Raw genomic sequence first — 19,026 nt, 5'->3', positions numbered from 1 at the left:
GATGCTTCTCAATATGTGAGATGATTTGTATACTTCATTAGAGATCTCATCTACGCTAGGCAAAGACTCCATGTCCAATGATGAAAGGAAGGACATGGGGAGACCTAAGCCTAATTTGCAATTATTTATTGACATCTTTTAATCTTAAAATTATTAGTAATATGGGTAATTCACAAGAGTTTCATTTGACAACCCAGTTGTTTATTTTAGCTCAATATGCATTTTGTGAATATTTGTATTGTTTGGATTCTTTCATAAAATCGTTTAGAGAAATATCCAAATAGTGTGCCATAACAGTACCTAAATTCATTTTTATTATTCTACGGTATATGACACTATGATTGCAGGAAACTTCAAAGGGTAGGCAGATTTTTAGAGTCTTTAATTTCTTCTATTAACATATTTTATATACCACTCAACCAATATTTCTTGGTCATATTAATGATTAATTCTAGTAAGTAAGTGTTGATTTCTGATTGTGTAAGTACACGAACTTTGTTATTCAAAATCATCATAACTATTATCAATATTTTGTATTTCAATATAAATTTTAGAATCAACTTGTCATTTTCCACACAAAAAATTTGCTGTTAGTTTGAGATATTCTCTTGAATCTATAATTTAATTTGGAGTGAATTGGCATCTTTATAATACTGAGTGCTGTAATCAATTAACATCATATATCTCAACTGATTGAATTTTTTCAAGAGTGCTCTTAATATTTTACTGAGAGGTTTTGTACATATTTCTTTAGATATATTGCTGATTTTTTTGTTTTCTTCTTCTAGATTACATGTAAATTCACTTCCACATCATTGGTACTGTTTAGAAGGACAAGGTTTTTGTTTTGTTTTGTTTTTGTATATTAACTTTGTGTATTATATTATTTACTCATTATTTCCAATAATTTGATGAATTTATTCAAATATATTGTCTACAAACAATGAGTTTTAATTTTCCTTCCAACCTTTATATCTTTTATTTATCTTTGATGCCTTATTTCACTAGATAAGGCCTACAATAAATTGTTGAAAACAAAATATTGAATAATACTCTAGAATATTTACCTATAATCCTAAAAGATTAATCCTAATCATACTGTTCAGGTGAAAGTAGTGCTCTTGTCATTTTATAGGTGTGAAAATGAGGCTCACTGAAGTACTTTCACTTCCTCAAAGTCCAACTCTTCCTATGTGGGCAAACTAGCACTAGAAGCTCAGTTAACTCCTTGTAATTTTTGTGATTTTCTTTTTCTACTTGTATCACATCATTTAATTTCAAATTTAGTTGGAAATATATTTTCTTCTAACATTTTTAATATGTTTCCTTTTAAAATTCTCATTGAGCATCCCTACACTAATAAGGTTAATGGAAAAATCAGTTTCTCCTGCTAAAGGCTACAGCTAAAGTAGCTCCTTTTGAATATTTACTTCTCAAAATTCACATGTGCTCAGGATTTACCTCAATGATAGCTTCATATGTGTATATATAATGATTACCTTACTGAAATTTTATGGACTATTATTAATGCTTCTATCCAGAGGGTCTCTAATTGTAGTATTAACAACTATTTGTCACAAGATTAGGTATTGCCAGTCCTAAGTCTAATGTGTATAAATTGTCTAAGTATTCCTTTCATCCCTCTATTTCAATGTTTCTATGTCCAACCCTAAAAAACTTAAATACTAAATGTCAAATAGCCCATCTAGTTTTTACTATATACAAAAAGAATAATAAAACATAATTTAAATAAAGTTGCTATACTTGTATATGATCTGAGCGTATTTTTAACTACCTGCATGAGCCCAGTTAAGCCATTTTTGATGCTTTATATGGAAATGATTATAGAGGCCATTTGATGTTATTAAATTGCATGAAAAAACCCCTACATTTCTCTAGTTGATGAATCTCACCCTTGAGTTTCATTTTATTAAAGATTCTCTAATATTCATACAGGAAGAGCCTGTATCAAATTTTGAGCTCAAAACTAAGCAGTAAGAAGATGAAGTGTAATGGGACAGAGAACTAAAATAGCTATAGGAGTTCCTTTTCAAAAGTATCAATCCTTTTAATATCCAAAGCTACTAGCATAAAAATGAAGTTGGAATATAGATGTTTTATCATGCACATTGAGGTTGACTTTATAAAAAGATCCTCAATTTTAAACTTTCAAAATATTCTTTCTATTTTATACATTAAAATTTACCTTAAAATGCCATATATTCTTTTCTTTGTAGCAGTCAAAGTGGTTGGTATTTGATGCTGCTTCATGTTATTCCTAATTTAGAACTGAACCCCTTATACACCATTTTGGTAGCCTCAATAGGCCCAGAATCATAAGGCATGTTTTCATTGTTGGGCACAGCTAAGTTATAATCAATTGGCTGTTCAGGTTCCAAGATAAACAGCACACAGGTCCATCTAGAGCTGTCAACAATTCATAGACTGTAAAAGCTCAGAAAGAATATAAAGAAATGAAAAGACTGCAAACTAGAAAACTCTCACTTGTTCATCAGTTAACGTATATTAACATATGGCAAATGAATATTATTTATCAAACTTTATTCTGTATACAGAAGATATAGGGGTGAAAAAGAAAATTAGAGTTTTAACCTCTAAAAATTTGCATAAAAAGAGACAGATATTAAACATTCATACATAAACAAACAAGATACTTTTAAAAAGAGACAGATATTAAACATTCATACATAAACAAACAAGATACTTTCTTGTTCTTAGGAGTGCTAAGAATGAAAATATAAGGTGATATGAGGAAGGGTGACTGATGAGAGATTTTTCCTTTAGCTAGTATTGTCAGGAAAGTAAAGCCATAAGTGATGGGGAGGCAGCAGTAAAAGTACCTTGAAGAAGAACATTCCAAGCAGAAGAAACACAACAGGAAAGGACCCTACTTAAGTACAGACCTGAAATCCTAAAGGATTATAAAGACCACAAGGTCACCAATGTGACCTTTTACCCTAGGTTCATTTCAGAGTTGTAACAGTTTCCAGGTTACATTCAATCATTGAGAACTGAATTTTAAAATATTCAAACTAAACTTACTTATAGCTGAATGATAACCCAAGAAAGCTCCCTATAATCAGGTACTTTATGTTATGCCCATTTTTGAAACAATTGATACACTTTCCTTTTTTTAAGAAATTCTTATATTTTACAGAGATACAGGTCATTTTGCCATTCTTGCTAAAAAGCATACACAAAATGTAAAGAAAAAAAACGCATGTAATGAACACCAAATGTGCATATCCATATCACCTCATGGGTCTAATTTTGTCTGTTTATCAGAACAAGTGTGTAACTGATACTGTTTTGCTGGTTTTATATCAAGGAAGTTGGTTTACATAGGGAATATGACCAAGCTAACAGCTTGGTCTAATTCAAAGTATGGGGTCTCTAATTTACATTATTCAAAAGATGGAGGATGTGGAGGGAGAATAGTCACTCTTATCCTATTACCCTAATAATGTTCTCTTGTCTGTTAATAATGGTGAATTGATTGCTCTTATACTTTTGTGATTGGCCCTTTCTTTTTCAAGATTTTCCTTTGTAGGAATGTAGAAGCAACACAATGAATATGACAGTTACCAGAAAGAAAAAGTATCAAGGCAGTTGAGAATAATGTTTCAACTCTTTGAGCAAAACTCTTTGGCTTTTGAAATATACCAATATTTGAAGAGTGAGACATCTTTGCTTTATGTGTGAATGTAGATCTTTTAAATTTATGACAAATTCAATATTTCACTGAGTTATTTAAAAGTAATAAAACAAAACAAAAATAGATCTTTTGTCTTAATTCAGGTTCAGAGATGTTCAGAATCTCAACTATATTGTTATTATAAAAAGACAGGCTAATCTAATATACTATAAACATTGACTGCTTAAATATAACACAGAACATGTCAAATAAGTGTTTAAAATACTCAATGGATAAACAAACATAACTGAATAAACAGCTATAGGGATATAATAAAATATATCTGTTCATAGTTAATGCCAAACACTGGAATTTGAAATTGCTAATTAAAAACATTAGTAAATGTCAATAAAGCAATATTTTAATGACTCCAAGATAATCCCATAGCAATCAGTTTAGATCAGAATGAGTTTATTGTAAAGTGCCAAATGTGGAAAAAGTGCTTCCTTTGCACTATTAAGCGACAATTTCTCAAATGAATAATGCTTAGTCAAAATTTAACTAATTATTTAATTTGCATTTATTAAGGAAAAATAATAATGGGGAAGAAAGCTCTTTGGGAAATGACCTGAGAGTTAACAGTTGACTTAGATAAACACAGTTTTACCTTAACTTCTGAATACAGAAACACGATACTCATAAATCAAAATAACAACAGCAAAACCCAAGAACGACAATAAAGTAACATGAAATTTATTTGACAGAAAGCAGGTGCCAATTTTATACTTGGCATATGTTGAAAAATTACCAACCTCTGGTAGAGTGATTTTGTCTAGTGAATTCAGTAAGAATATGAACTTCAGTTCCCATATTTTAAAGTCTAGTTTTACTAGAAGCAGGGGAAGTGTGGCTGTTCAATTTTACAGTTATATAAGTGTGGATAAAAATAAATAAATCCATGAAATGTGTTTGTTCCCATATTATTCAAAAAGATCTGAACATTGTGCACATCCTTCATTATACTGCAAGTAAAAAGGCCTGAAAAATCACACTTAAATTCAAATATTCCTCTTTCATATGACTGGTCTAATCAAACTGATGGGACTCTTTTGGACCATGGTGCTGGCAGCAGGAGATTCTTACTAGCAACAAAGGAGGGAACTATAACAATGTCTGAGTTGGGTTTAGAGGTGATTTAATGTTCAAATATGTCAAACCTATCTAATATTTTGTGACAATAAAGGGGACCAGAGAAAATATTAAAGTTGATGAAGAGAATCAGGAATTAGAAAAATACAGAGATAAAATATAATAGCTTTCAAAAAAGATGACAAACTTTGCATCTCTCCCATTAAGAAGTAATATCTATTTTCCCACCCTTTGAATCAAGACTGGCTTTGTTACTTGGTTTGACCAATAGATACAGCATAAATTACCCTATTCTATATCAAAGCATACAATTCAAAAGGACTTGCAGATTTTGCTTTCATGCCTTATAATTCTACAGATATGTGAACTGGTACCAAATGGTGTGTGATACATTCCAGTTACCTCCATCACGTCAGTAGAATGCCATTGCCCAGAATGTGAAAGTGACCATCTGTAACAGGCCAGACACCAGTAAAACTTTCAAGTTTCTGCAGATATATGAGTGAATAGGCTGATATCTACCAAGCCCAGCACAGACTAGAATAAGCAGAATTATTAGCTAATTAAAAAGATTTTTAAGACACAAAAGAATCATGAATAAATAGAAAATCTGAACAGTCCAAAAACAAGTAAGCAGATTGAACCAGCAACTAAAAATCTCCCAAAAAAGAAATACTCAGGACTAGATAGTTTCTGTGGTGAGTTCTATCAAACACTTAAAGAATTTATGCCAATCCTCCTTAGACTCTTCCAAAAATTTGAAGAGGGAGGAACACTTCCAAACTCATTTTATGAAGCCAGAATTACCCTGATACCCAATAAAGACACTATGAGAAAATATCCCTGATGGATATAGATGCAAATATTAAAATAAATCTTAGCAGACTGAATTCAACAGCACATTAAAAGGACCATGAACAAGTAGGACTTATCCCTGGGATATAAGTATGATTCAACATACACCAATCAATAAAGGTGATACACCACATGAATAGAATGAAAGAAAAACTCATATGATGATCTCAATAGATGTAAAAAAATCATTTGACAAAATTCAAATCCTTTCATGGTAACATGCTCAACAAATTGGGTATAGAAGGATACCTCAATGTGATTAAGGACATATATGTCAAGCCCACAGCTAACATCATACTCAGTGGTGAATGCTTGACAGCTTCTCCTCTAAGATCAGGAATAAAACAAAGGTGCCTGCTCTCACCACACTAATATAACATGATATATAATATAATATATCCTATTATTATAATTATAATAGGATATATTACATATAGCAATATATCATGTTATTCATTTTATACATATAATATTTTATTAATATATAATGTACACAATATAAAATAAGTAATATATATTATATAATAATATAAAATATATTATTTGTGCATATACATTAATATATACACATATATGCATAGATATATGGATATGCATATACACATGCATAATACACAAATACACATGCATACATGTATACATTTTTCAACTGGGATTGGAAAGAGAAGAAAAGCAACAAAACTCTATCCATTAGTCTATTGGGGATATTCATAATAAACATTTCTTAACCTTAACTTTATAAACTAACACATTTAAATAAATATATGAGTACAGACTTGTATCTAAAGTAATTTAGAATATCTCCTCTCAATAGCTCACTTAGGGAAAGAATTGCTTAACAAAATATTAGTGTTTCTTCTGGTATTAATTTTATAAAACCGAATGCTTTACATTTAATATGCAATAATTCATAATAACTGTTTCAGGTAAAATGCAACTATGTGAACAACATTGGTACATTCTTTAGAAAAGAACAAATAGTGTAAATGACTTGAGGCAATTTTATTTATTCATTCACAGATTCTTTCATTAAAATTTTCTCCCTGCCTCATGTGGTTTAAGTATCATATGAGAACCCTGCTCTGAAGGAGCTTTTGATATAAAGGGTCAGGGACACATGTCTTTGTAATATGAGAATAAGTGGGATAAGGATAAAAACAAAAAGAACTAGTATTTTTAATCTGGGCTTGATGTTAAAATATATTTCATAGAGGAAATGACACTTGAGTGTAAAACTGCATTATTTTTTCATATCAATAGGTTAAGAGAGAACTTGTGAGACAGAAGAAACAGTATTGTAAGGTCTTGCTCCTGTAGAAAACCTTTAAATATAACTTTGGTAAGGAGTGTCCCAAATCATCTATACAAATTTTCCCATGTTTAAAATATGTTATTTAAAATACAGATTGGTAAATATACAAAGTAAAAATTTCTAATTTGAAGTGGTTGCATGAACATAAGCTAGAAAACCTCTGTATATTAATTCTGAGAGAGAAAATTAAGAGCACAGAAAAAGGGAATGAATCATGGACATCCACAAGTACAAAAGACAGCTGCAGTTCAGTAGATCAAGATATAGTCACAATTCTATTATATGTCACTAAAACATATATAAGCCACTTTTTTAAAAAATGGAACAACACAGAGACACAAACACACAAAAATACTCTTATGTCCCAGTTGAACAGGATAAATTTTAAGTATTTTCTTGCTTTAGCATTGATTTTTAAAAAATTATTTTTTATAAATCTGAAAATAACAGACATCTACAAACAAAAGGGTAGGACTAAAAGCAGTACTATATAGAGAAAAATCTGAAAATTTTAATGTTTAAAATATAACCTTTTTCTCTGTCTGATGATTAGATGTTAAATCTCCCAAAATTTAAGTTAAATGCAAACTTGCTGTTTGCCAAATAGAGACATAAGGAATGGAAAATATTTGTGGCTTACAGGGAAAATAATTACAGTTATAATCCACATGCCTGCAGTGTGATAACAAAACATGGCTTTAAAAATGTTTAGCTCTAGAATCCCAGTGGGCACCAAAGGAAGGCTCAGACATATTTCTATTATTTTCTTATTTGCATTACATTAATAAGGCATTGTGTGTTTGTCAGATTCTGTGCATTTCTTTTCTTTATGAAGCTGTATATTATTGTGTTTGTGTATATGAACTCATATAATTGTGTTTGCATTTGTGAGTCTAGCTCTTACTTTCCATTCATTTTTTACTATTATAATCATAGCTCTTTCTCCTCCCCTTTAAACTATTTTTCTTTCTGCTTTAATAGCTTTCTAAACCATGTTATTTCCACATAATTAGCCATAGTCTTCAATTGAAATAAACCTTTATTTTTTTCTCTATTTGATAAAAAAAGATATTTGTTGATTTTGTTATTAAAGAATAAGTGAGTCATATATTTTTATATATCTCTGTGAAATATATTTACATTTTATAAATATAGATATTTACTCTTGAAAGTTCACTTGTCCTCAGTAGAAAATAAAATCTACAACATGGTAAAATAAATATTTCTCACAAAGAACTGGCAAAATCAAAGTATTTAATTATAAAACATCTATAGAATTTTCAGATATTAGACTTTATTCCTAAAATCAGCATTTAGAAGCTCAATATTGAATACCAACAGTACAGATACTTTTATTTCCTACCATATTTACTGAAATACAATTAACATACAAAAGAGTTCATGTATTTTGTGTTCATTTTGATCACATAGGTATATACTTGAGAAACTATAACCACAATCAAAACAATCAACATAACTACCATACCAAAATATTTCCTAGTATCCTTTTGTAATCTCTTCCACTCATATCCTTAGAATTTTGTAAATTTATATAATTAGGAACTTACAGCATGTACTGTTTTTTGCCTAGCTATTTTCATCCAACATAATTATTTTAAAAGTGATCCATATTGTATCCTGTATCAGTACTGCATTCCTAGTCCTGAGAGTGGCCAAGATGGTGGAGTAGAAGGACCCTAAGCTCTGACAAGCACACCAAAATCACAACAAACTGCAGGAAAACCATTGATGAAAAAGACTGGAACCTACCAGAAAAGATCTTCTACTAATAAAGCCATAAAGAAGGAACCACAAGATGTATAGGAGTGGCAGGCTCATGAAATCAAATCCCATACCCCCTGGGTGGGCAACCCACAAACTGGAGAATAATTATATTACAGAGGTTCTCAGACAGGAATGAGAATTCTGAGCCCCACTTCAGGCCCCCTGGCCCAGGGGTCCAGCACTAGGAAGAGGAACCCCCAGAGCATTTGGATGTAAAGGCCAGTGGGGCTTGATTGCAGGAACTCCACACAATTGCAGGAAATAGAGACTTCACTACTAAAGGGCTCACAAAAAATCTCACATGCACTGAGACCAAGGGCAAAAGCAGTAATTTGATAAGAGCCTCGGCCACACCACTTGCTGGTCTTGGAGGGTCTCCTAGGGAGGTAGGGGGCAACTGTGGCTCACCCTGGGAACATAGACACTTGTGGTAGACATATTGGGGAGGATTCATCTGTGTGAGCTCCCCAGGAGGCTGACATCTTTGGCACCAAGACCTGGCCCAACCTAACAGCCAGTGATGTGAAGCCACAGGCTAAACAACAAACTGGGCAGGGACACAGCCCCAAACATCAGCTGACAGGCTGCCTAAAGACTTCTTGAGCCCGCAGCTGTCACTATACATGCTCTGAGACATGGCCCTGCCTACCAGAGGGCCAAGACCCAGCTTCACTCAGCAGTGGGCAGGCACCCCCCACCCGCCAGGTAGCCAACACAAGTCTCTATACCAGCCTCACCTATGAGGGAGTAGACACTAGAAGGAAGAAAACTACAGTCCTGCAGCCTGAAGACCAAGTCCAAAAATACAGGACAGACACTACCCTGGGACCAGCTGGCCCCTGGCCCTTAGGTGATGGGAAGAGAGCTGGGTCACATAGGACATCACCTATAGAGGGCCACTTCTCCAAGGTCATACAAGGTTTATACACATAAAAATACAAACAGAAATTTATAACAAATGAGGTGATAGAGGAATGTTTCACATGAAGCAATGAGATAAAACCCCAGAAGAAGAACTAAGTGATGTGGGGATACATAATCTACCCAAGAAAGAGTTGGGTAGAAAACTCTGAACTCAAGAAAGAGTTCAGAGTAATGATCATAGAAATGATCATAGAAAACTCTGAACTCAAGAAAGAGTTCAGAGTAATGATCATAAAGATGATCAGAGAACTCGAGAGGAAAATGGATACACAGAGTGAGAAATTAGAAGTTTTTAACAAAGAATTAGATTACACAAAGAATAACCACACAGAATTAAAGAATACAATAACTGAGATGAAAAGTACACTAGAAGGAATCAAGAGTACACTAAATGTGGCAAAAGAACAGATCAGTGTGCTGGAAGATAGAGTAGAGGAAATCACTGCTACCGAACAGAAAAAGTATAATGAAAAGAATTCAGCACAGTTTAAGAGACCTCTGGAACAACATCAAGTGCACTAATATTTATGTTATAGGGGTCCCAGAAGGAGAAGAGAGAGAAAGGGCCTAATAAAATATGTAAAGAGATAATAGTTGAAAACTTCCCTAACCTATAAAAGGAAAGAGTCACCCAAGTCCAGGAAGCACGGAGACCCATATAGGATTAACCCACAGAGGAACACACTAAGACACACTGTAATCAAAATGACAAAAATTACAAAGAGAGAATGTTAAAAGCAACAAGGGAAAACCAAAAAATAACATACAGGGGAATTCCCATAAGGCTATCAGCCGATTTTTTAGCAGAAACTCTGCAGGCTAGAAGGGACTGGCACAATATACTTAAAGTGATGAAAGAGAAAAACCTACAAACAAGAATACTCTACCTAGCAAGGCTTTCATTCAGACCTGATGGAGAAATCAAACCCTTTACACACAAGCAAAAGCTAAAAGAATTTACAATCACCAAAGCAGCATTAAAACAAAGGCTAAAGGAACTTCGCTAGGTGGAAGAGAAGAGGCCACATATAGAAACAATAAAATTATGAAAAAGAAAACCTCACTGGTAAAGTCACATATACAATAAAGGTACGAAATCATCCATACACAAAGCTAGCAAGTATATTAAAAGACAAAAGTAGTAAAATCATCTGTATCTACAAAAAGCAGTTAAGGGATACACAAAACAATTAGATGTAAAATATAATTTCAAAAAGAATAATCATTAGGGGAGGAGAGTATAAACTCAGGGTATCTAAAATACATTTGAAATTAAGAGATCAGCAACTTATAACAAGCGCACACACACATTATATGTATACATATGGGTATATATATATACATATATATGTGTGTGTATATATATATATATATATATATATATATATATATATATATATATATACAGAGAGAGAGAGAGAGAGAGTGCTATACAAAAAATTTATGCCAAGAAGGAAACTAAAATCTATGACAAGTATACATATAAAAAAGAAAAAGGAGTCCAAACATAACACTAAAAATAGTCACTGAATCACAAGAGAAGAGAACAAAAGAAGAATGGAGGAAAAAAAGACCTACAAAAATAAATCTATAGAAAATATAAACAGACCAATCACAAGCACTGAAATTGAAACTGTGATTAAAAATCTTCCAACAAACAAAAGCCCAGGACCAGATGGCTTCACAGGTGAATTCTATTAAACATTTAGAGAAGAGTTAACACCTATCCTCCTCAAAATCTTCCAAAATATAGCAGAGGGAGGAACACTTCCAAACTCATTGTACAAGGCCACCATCACCCTGCTACCAAAATCAGACAAAGATGTCACAAAATAAGAAAACTACAGGCCAATATCACTGATGAATATAGATGCAAAAATCCTCAACAAAATACTGGCAAACAGAATCCAACAGCCCATTAAAAGGATCATACACCATGATCAAGTGGGGTTTATCCCAGGAATGCAAGGATTCTTCAATACACAAATATCAGTCAAGGTGATAAACCATATTAACAAATTGAAGGAGAAAAAACATATGATCATTACAATAGGTGCAGAAAAAGCTTTCAACAAAATTCAACACCCATTTATGATAAAAATCCTCGAGAATGTAGGCATAGAGGGAACTTACCTCAATATAATAAAGGCCATATATGACAAACCAAAAGCCAACATCATTCGCAATGGTGAAAAACTGAAAGCATTTCCACTAAGATCAGGAACAAGACAAGGTTGCCCACTCTCACCACTATTATTCAACATAATTTTGGAAGTTTTAGCCATGGCAATCAGAGAAGAAAAAATATTAAAGGAATCTAAACCAGAAAAAAAGAAGTAAAATTGTCACTGTTTGCAGATGACATGATACTATACATAGAAAATACTAAAGATGCTACCAGAAAACTACTAGAACTAATCAATGAATTTGGTAAAGTAGCAGGATACAAAATTAATGCACAGAAATCTCTTGCATTCCTATATACTAATGATAGAAAATCTGAAAGTGAAATTAAGGAAACACTCCCATTTACCATTGCAACAAAAGGAATAAAATACCTAGGAAAAACCTACGTAAGGAGACAAAAGATCTGTATGCAGAAAACTATAACACACTGATGAAAGAAATTAAAGATGATACGAACAGTTGGAGAGATATACCATGTTCTTAGATTGAAAGAATCAACATTGTGAAAATGACTATACTACCCAAAGCAATCTACAAATTCAATGCAATCCCTATCAAACTACCAATGACATTTTTCACAGAATTAGAACAAAAAATTTCACAAACTGTATGGAAACACAAAAGACCCCAAATAACCAAGCAATCCTGAGAAAGAAAAACAGAGCTGGAGGAATCAGGTTCCCTGACTTCAGGCTATAATATAAAGCTACAGTAATCAAGACTGTATGGTACTGGTACAAAAACAGATATATAGATCAATGGAACAGGACAAAAAGCCCAGAGATAAACCCACACACATATGGTCACCTTATTTTTGATAAAGGAGGCAAGAATATACAATGGAAAAGACAGCCTCTTCAATAAGTGGTGTTGGGAAAACTGGACAGCTACATGTAAAAGAATGAAATGAGAACACTCCCTCATACCATACACAAAAATAAACTCCAAATGGATTAAAGACCTAACTGTAAGGCCAGACACTATAAAACTCTTAGAGGAAAACCTAGGCACAACACTCTATGACAGGAATCACAGCCAGATTCTTTTTGACCCACTTCCTAGAGAAATGGAAATAAAAACAAAAATAAACAAATGGGACCTACTGAAACTTCAAAGCTTTTGCACCACAAAGGAAACCATAAACAAGACGAAAAAAACAACCCTCAGAATGGTAGAAAATATTTGCAAATGAAGCAACTGACAAAGGATTAATCTCCAAACTATACACGCAGCTCATGCAGCTCAATATCAAAAAAACAAACAATCCAATCCAAAAATGGGCAGAAGACCTAAATAGACATTTCTTCAAAGAAGATATACAGTTTGCCAACACATGAAAGGATACTCAACATCCCTAATCATTAGAGAAATGCAAATCAAAACTACAGTGAGGTATCACCTCACACTGGTCAGAATGGCCATCACCAAAAAATCTACAAACAATAAATGCTGGAGAAGGTGTGGAGAAAAGGGAACCCTCTTGCACTGTTGGTGGGAATGTAAACTGATACAGGCACTATGGAGAACAGTATGGAGGCTCCTTTAAAAACTAAAAACATAACTACCATACGACCCAGCAATCCCACTACTGGGCATATACCCTGAGAAAACCAAGATTCAAAAAGAATCATGTACCAAAATGTTCATTGCAGCACTATTTACAATAGCCAGGACATGGAAGCAACCTAAGTGTCCATCATTGGATGAATGGATAAAGAAGATGTGGCACATATATACAATGGAAGATTACTCAGCCATAAAAAGAAACAAAATTGAGTTATTTGTAGTGAGGTGGAAGGACCCAGAGTTTGTCATACAGAGTGAAAAAGTCAGAAAGAAAAAAAGTAATACCGTATGCTAACACACATATTTGGAATCTCAAAAAAAAAAAAAAGTTCTGAGGAACCTAGGGTCAGGACAGGAATAGAGATGCAGATGTAGAGAATGGACTTGAGGACACAGGGAGGGGGAAGGGTAAGCTGGGACGAAGTGAGATAGTGGCATGGACATATATACACTACCAAATGTAAAATAGATAGCTAGTGGGAAGCAGCCGCATGGCACAGGGAGATCAGCTGGGTGCTTTGTGACCACCTAGGGAGATGGGACACCGAGGTTGGGAGGGAGACGCAAGAGGAAGGGGATATGGGGAAATATGTACACATGTAGCCGATTCATTTTGTTATACAGCAGAAACTAACACACCATTGTAAAGCAATTATACTCCAATAATGATATTTAAAAAATAAAAAACAAATCCAAAACAATTAACAAAATTGCAGTAGGAACATATATATTGATAGTACCTTAAATGTAAGTGGACTGAGTGCTTCAACCAGGAAACACAGACTGGATGAATGGATACAAAAATAGAACCTGTATATATGCTGCCTACAAGAGACTCACTTCAGATCTAAAGACACATACAGAAAATGAGGGGATGGAAAAAGTTATTTGATGCACATGGAAAGCAAAAAAAAGCCAGAGTAGCAATACTTTTATTAGACAAAATAGACTTTAAAATAAAGAATGTTATAAGAGACAAAGAAGGATACGACATAATGATCAAAGGATCAATCCAAGAAGAAGAGATAACAATTATAAATATATATGCAACAATCATAGAAGCACCTGAATATATAAGGCAAATGTTAACAGACATAAGAGGGGAAACTGACAGTAACACAATAAATAGTGGAGGATTTTAACACTCCATTTACATCAATGGACAGATCATCCAGACAGAAAATCAATAAGGAAACACAGGCCTTAAATGACACATTTGCCCAGATGGATTTAATTGATATTTATAAAGCAGTTCATCTGAATGCCGCAGAATACACATTCTTTTCAAGTGTACATGGAACATTCTCCACGATAGATCTCATGCTGGGCCACAAAATAAGGCTCTGGAAATTTAGGAAAACTAAAATCATATCAAGCATCTTTTCCGACCACAATGCCGTGAGATTAGAAATCAACTACAAGAAAAAAAAAACTGCAAAATAATACAAATATGTGGAGGCTAAACAATATGCCACCAATGGATCACTGAAGAAATCAAAAAGAATGGTGAAAAGATGAAAGCATTTCCTCTAAGATCAGGGACAGGACAAGGATGTCTGCTTTTGCCAGTTTTACTCAACATAGTTTTGAAAGCCTAGCCACAACAATCAGAGCAGAAAAAGAAATAAAAGAAGACTGGAATAGACATTTTTCCAAAGAAGATATACAGATGGCCAACAGGCACATGAAAAGATGCTCAACATCGGCCTGACGGCAGAGTCCCGAGCCGTCTGGGGCTGGCCCCGTCGGGCAAGCGGGGGTGCGCCTTTGTGAAGTACTCCTCCCACGCCGAGGCGCAAGCCGCCATCAACGCTCTGCACGGCAGCCAGACCATGCCGGGAGCCTCATCCAGTCTGGTGGTCAAGTTCGCCGACACCGACAAGGAGCGCACAATGCGGCGAATGCAGCAGATGGCTGGCCAAATGGGCATGTTCAACCCCATGGCCATCCCGTTCGGGGCCTACGGTGCCTACGCACAGGCAATGCAGCAGCAAGCGGCACTAATGGCGTCAGTCGCACAGGGTGGTTACCTGAACCCCATGGCTGCCTTCGCCGCCGCCCAGATGCAGCAGATGGCGGCCCTCAACATGAATGGCCTGGCGGCCGCACCCATGACCCCAACCTCAGGTGGCAGCACCCCTCCGGGCATCACTGCACCAGCCGTGCCTAGCATCCCGTCCCCCATTGGGGTGAACGGCTTCACTGGCCTCCCCCCACAGGCCAATGGGCAACCTGCTGCAGAAGCTGTGTTTGCCAATGGCATTCACCCCTACCCAGCGCAGAGCCCCACCGCCGCGGACCCCCTGCAGCAGGCCTACGCCGGAGTGCAGCAGTATGCAGGCTTCGTGAGCTTCGACAACCCGGCCAGCGCGCAGACCGCCATCCAGGCCATGAACGGCTTCCAGATCGGCATGAAGAGGCTCAAGGTGCAGCTGAAGCGGCCCAAAGACGCCAATCGCCCGTACTGAGTGCAGGCGGGAGCGTCCCCCGGGGGAGACCAGGACTCGCACAGGGCAGGATGCTGAACGGGCTACATTAAAAAACAAACCTCTCTCTATATATATTTATAAATGAGAACTGTTGGATGACACCTTTGACATATCAGCCAATATCAATCAAGCTGAAGACTCCAGACACTCTGTGACTGTCACATTTCTTCAAGGAAAGTATAGCGTCTATGGAGTTCAGAGGGCACGTGTTTGGGGGAAAAATATATGTGACATAAAGAAGAAGAAGATGAAGAAAAATGAGAAAAAAAAAAGGCAACTTTAAAACAAAATAACTTGAGACAAGGTGGGGAGGCTGCAGGGCTGGGAACCGGGAAGGGCCGCTGCTTCCCGATCCCTGGGGCTTTTCCAGCCCATGGGCGCCTGAGGCAGGCTGGGGCAAGCGGTGTGTCTGGTGGGGCCTGGTCCCCAGGGGGGCGGCTGGGAGGCCGCCGCTGATCATCTCTATCTGTCATTCCTTTAGCTATTTAGGGACCAAAGGACCAAACTTTTTATTGCAGATGTGTAGCTCTAGGTCAAATAGAGGGGGAACGGAGGAGAACCTCCTTCCTGCCTCATGGCTGTTCTTGAAACAGCTTAGAGCGATTCTATGAAAAAATGTAATTAAAAAAAAAAAACACAAAAAAACAAAAAAAAGAAAAATAATGCTTCAATGCTTTTAAAACAGCAAGATAATAGTTCTTTGATACTTTGAGAGGCGCTTTGATTACTGTCATTCAAGTCTATGACACTTTCCTATGGTTTTCTGTATTATATGTCTGGATGGAGCTGTTAAGACGAACAAATTGGTGGATATTCGGGGAAAGTAACAAAATATGAAAACTCGTTAACCGTGAAGTGTGAGAAAAGGAGGGGAAAACAAGGGACTGACGAGGCAAGATAATTGTTGTGAAAAGTCTGTAAATGCTTCTAACTCTTCCCCCTCTTAAAATCATAATAGTTGTACAGAATTTTAAAAAGGAGAAGTTTAAAATACCTATATAATAGAAGAAAAATTAGAGGAAAGCAAAAAAAAAAAAAAAAAAAACCTATAGAAGTTAGCGTTACTGCTAAAATCCCAGATGTTGTAGGACTGTACTTTTGTAGAGTTTAGACTGAGCATCAATCCCTTCTCCCCGCGAGTGCTGTTGGATGCCATTGACCCCGAGGGCCAGGCCGGACCCGCCCACACCTGTGGGCCCCTGGCTGCCCACCTCCGGTGGAGGCCGCGCCTCTGGCAGGAAGGCCCACCGCCGCCTCCGCCCTCGCCTCGCTTCGCTCCGGGAGCTGCGCGCGCTCGCCCGCTCTCCGCAAGTCCTCGACACCTCTGCTTCACTCGCCTTCCATGCTTGCTCCAGAGACTTTCCGGGCAAGGGAGACCTGGGAACTTTCATCTTAAAACAACTAAACAACACACACACACACAAAAACCTTAAACAAGAGAGAGAAAAAAAAAAAAAAAACAATCTTTGAAGAATTTCTGAAACTGTTTACAAGGAATTTTGAAAAACAGGGATGTTTAAATGATGCCGGCTCTGTTTTTCTGTAAATAAATTTGCATATTTTGTAGGACTTTTAATTGTAATGATAGAGAAAAAAAAACAAGGAAAACTATTTAATGAAAGCACGATATTTATCTTTGGTAAATGACTTTAGAGCAGTTAAAAAAGACATTGCTTAAAAAAACTCAGAATCAGAAAAAAACACTGAATTATTTAAGAACACATATATTTTAAAGTATAACATATTTATTATAATTTATTTGCACCGTTGGGAGGACTTGCTTTGGCTTTCCACCTTGACGCCCTCCTCACTGATGTCCTGTTCATCTGGAGGCTGGGGGGCCCTCGGACCTACCATGTTTTTTTCTTTTTTGCTTTAGAAGAACATCTATCTGGTTCCTCTCAGGCCTTCTGCCTTTCCTTTCTTTCTATTTTGTTGGTTAATTATTATTTTTAAAATTTTCTTTTTCTTGGCTCCTTTTAGGATGTCCAGATGTTGTAAAAAAAAAAAAAATGAAAAAAACAAAACAGCTGCAGTTCAGTACAACTGCTCTTTTCACACTCAACTCCCTAAAACTCCTTGTAACCTTCTGTAACTATTGGATGACGCTTTCTCCAGCTTAGCCCTAAATAAAGCACAGTTTAAAAAAAAAAAAAAAAAAAAAAAAAAGAAAAGATGCTCAACATCATTAATCATCAAAGAAATGCAAATCAAAACCATAGTGAGGTATCAGCTCACACCTGTCAGAATGTCTATCAATAAAAGGACCACAAATAACAAATGTTGGCGAGGATATGGAGAAAAGGGAATCCTTGACACTGTTGGTGGGAATGTAAATTGGTGCAGCCACTATTGAAGACAGTATGGAAATTTCTCAGAAAACTCAAAATATAACTACCATATGACTCAGCAATTCCACTACTGGGTATTTATAAAAAAAAACCCAAAAAACAAAAAACCTTGAAAACATTAATTCAAAAAGATACTTATATATATATATATATAACCTCTTCCACTTATACACACACACACACACACACACACACACACACACACACACACACACACACACACATAATGGAATACTACCTTCCAGGCCATGAGTGATACAACTTGGCCAGTATTCTTTAACAAAGAGAAACTCTAATCTGAGATAAATTTCCAGAGATAATTTAGACAAAAGTGACCTTCACCAGACATTATCAGAAAACTACTAGAGCTCATCAAAGAATTCAGTGAAGTTGCTGTATCCAAAACTAATATACTGAAATCTGTTGCATTCCTGTACACTAACAACAAAAGATCAGAAAGAGAAATTAAGGAAACAGTCCATTTACCATAACATCAAAAAAATAAAGTACCTTGGAATAAACCTACCTAAGGAGACAAAAGACCTGTACTCTAAAAACTATAAGATGCTGATTAAAGAAATTGAAGAGGACACAAACAGATGGAAATATATACTCTGTTCTTGGATTGGAAGAATAATATTGTTAAAATGACCATGCTACCTAAGGCAATCTACAGATTCAATGCAATACCTATCATATTACTAATAGCATTTTCCACAGAATTAAAACAAATTTTTTTTTAATTTTTCAATT

General features: G+C 35.5%; 1 protein-coding gene across 1 annotated transcript in view; it reads left to right on the top strand.

Annotated features, from left to right (window-relative positions):
- The window catches only part of LOC307184117 (CUGBP Elav-like family member 4), a gene marked incomplete at its 5' end in the record, with an annotated part of 90,377 nt that extends 71,778 nt beyond the window's left edge, over nt 1–18,599 (top strand). Inside the window, one exon of the mRNA XM_079917379.1 lies at nt 15,151–18,599. Coding sequence (XP_079773505.1) covers nt 15,151–15,901 — 751 coding nt within the window. The 3' untranslated portion in view covers nt 15,902–18,599. The remainder of the gene's footprint in view (nt 1–15,150) is intronic.
- Between the last annotated feature and the right edge of the window lie 427 nt (nt 18,600–19,026).

This window comes from Stenella coeruleoalba (genome assembly GCF_951394435.1).
Source record: "Stenella coeruleoalba genome assembly, chromosome: 3".
NCBI lineage: Eukaryota > Metazoa > Chordata > Mammalia > Artiodactyla > Delphinidae > Stenella > Stenella coeruleoalba.
This window is presented reverse-complemented; position numbering and strand designations above follow the sequence as displayed.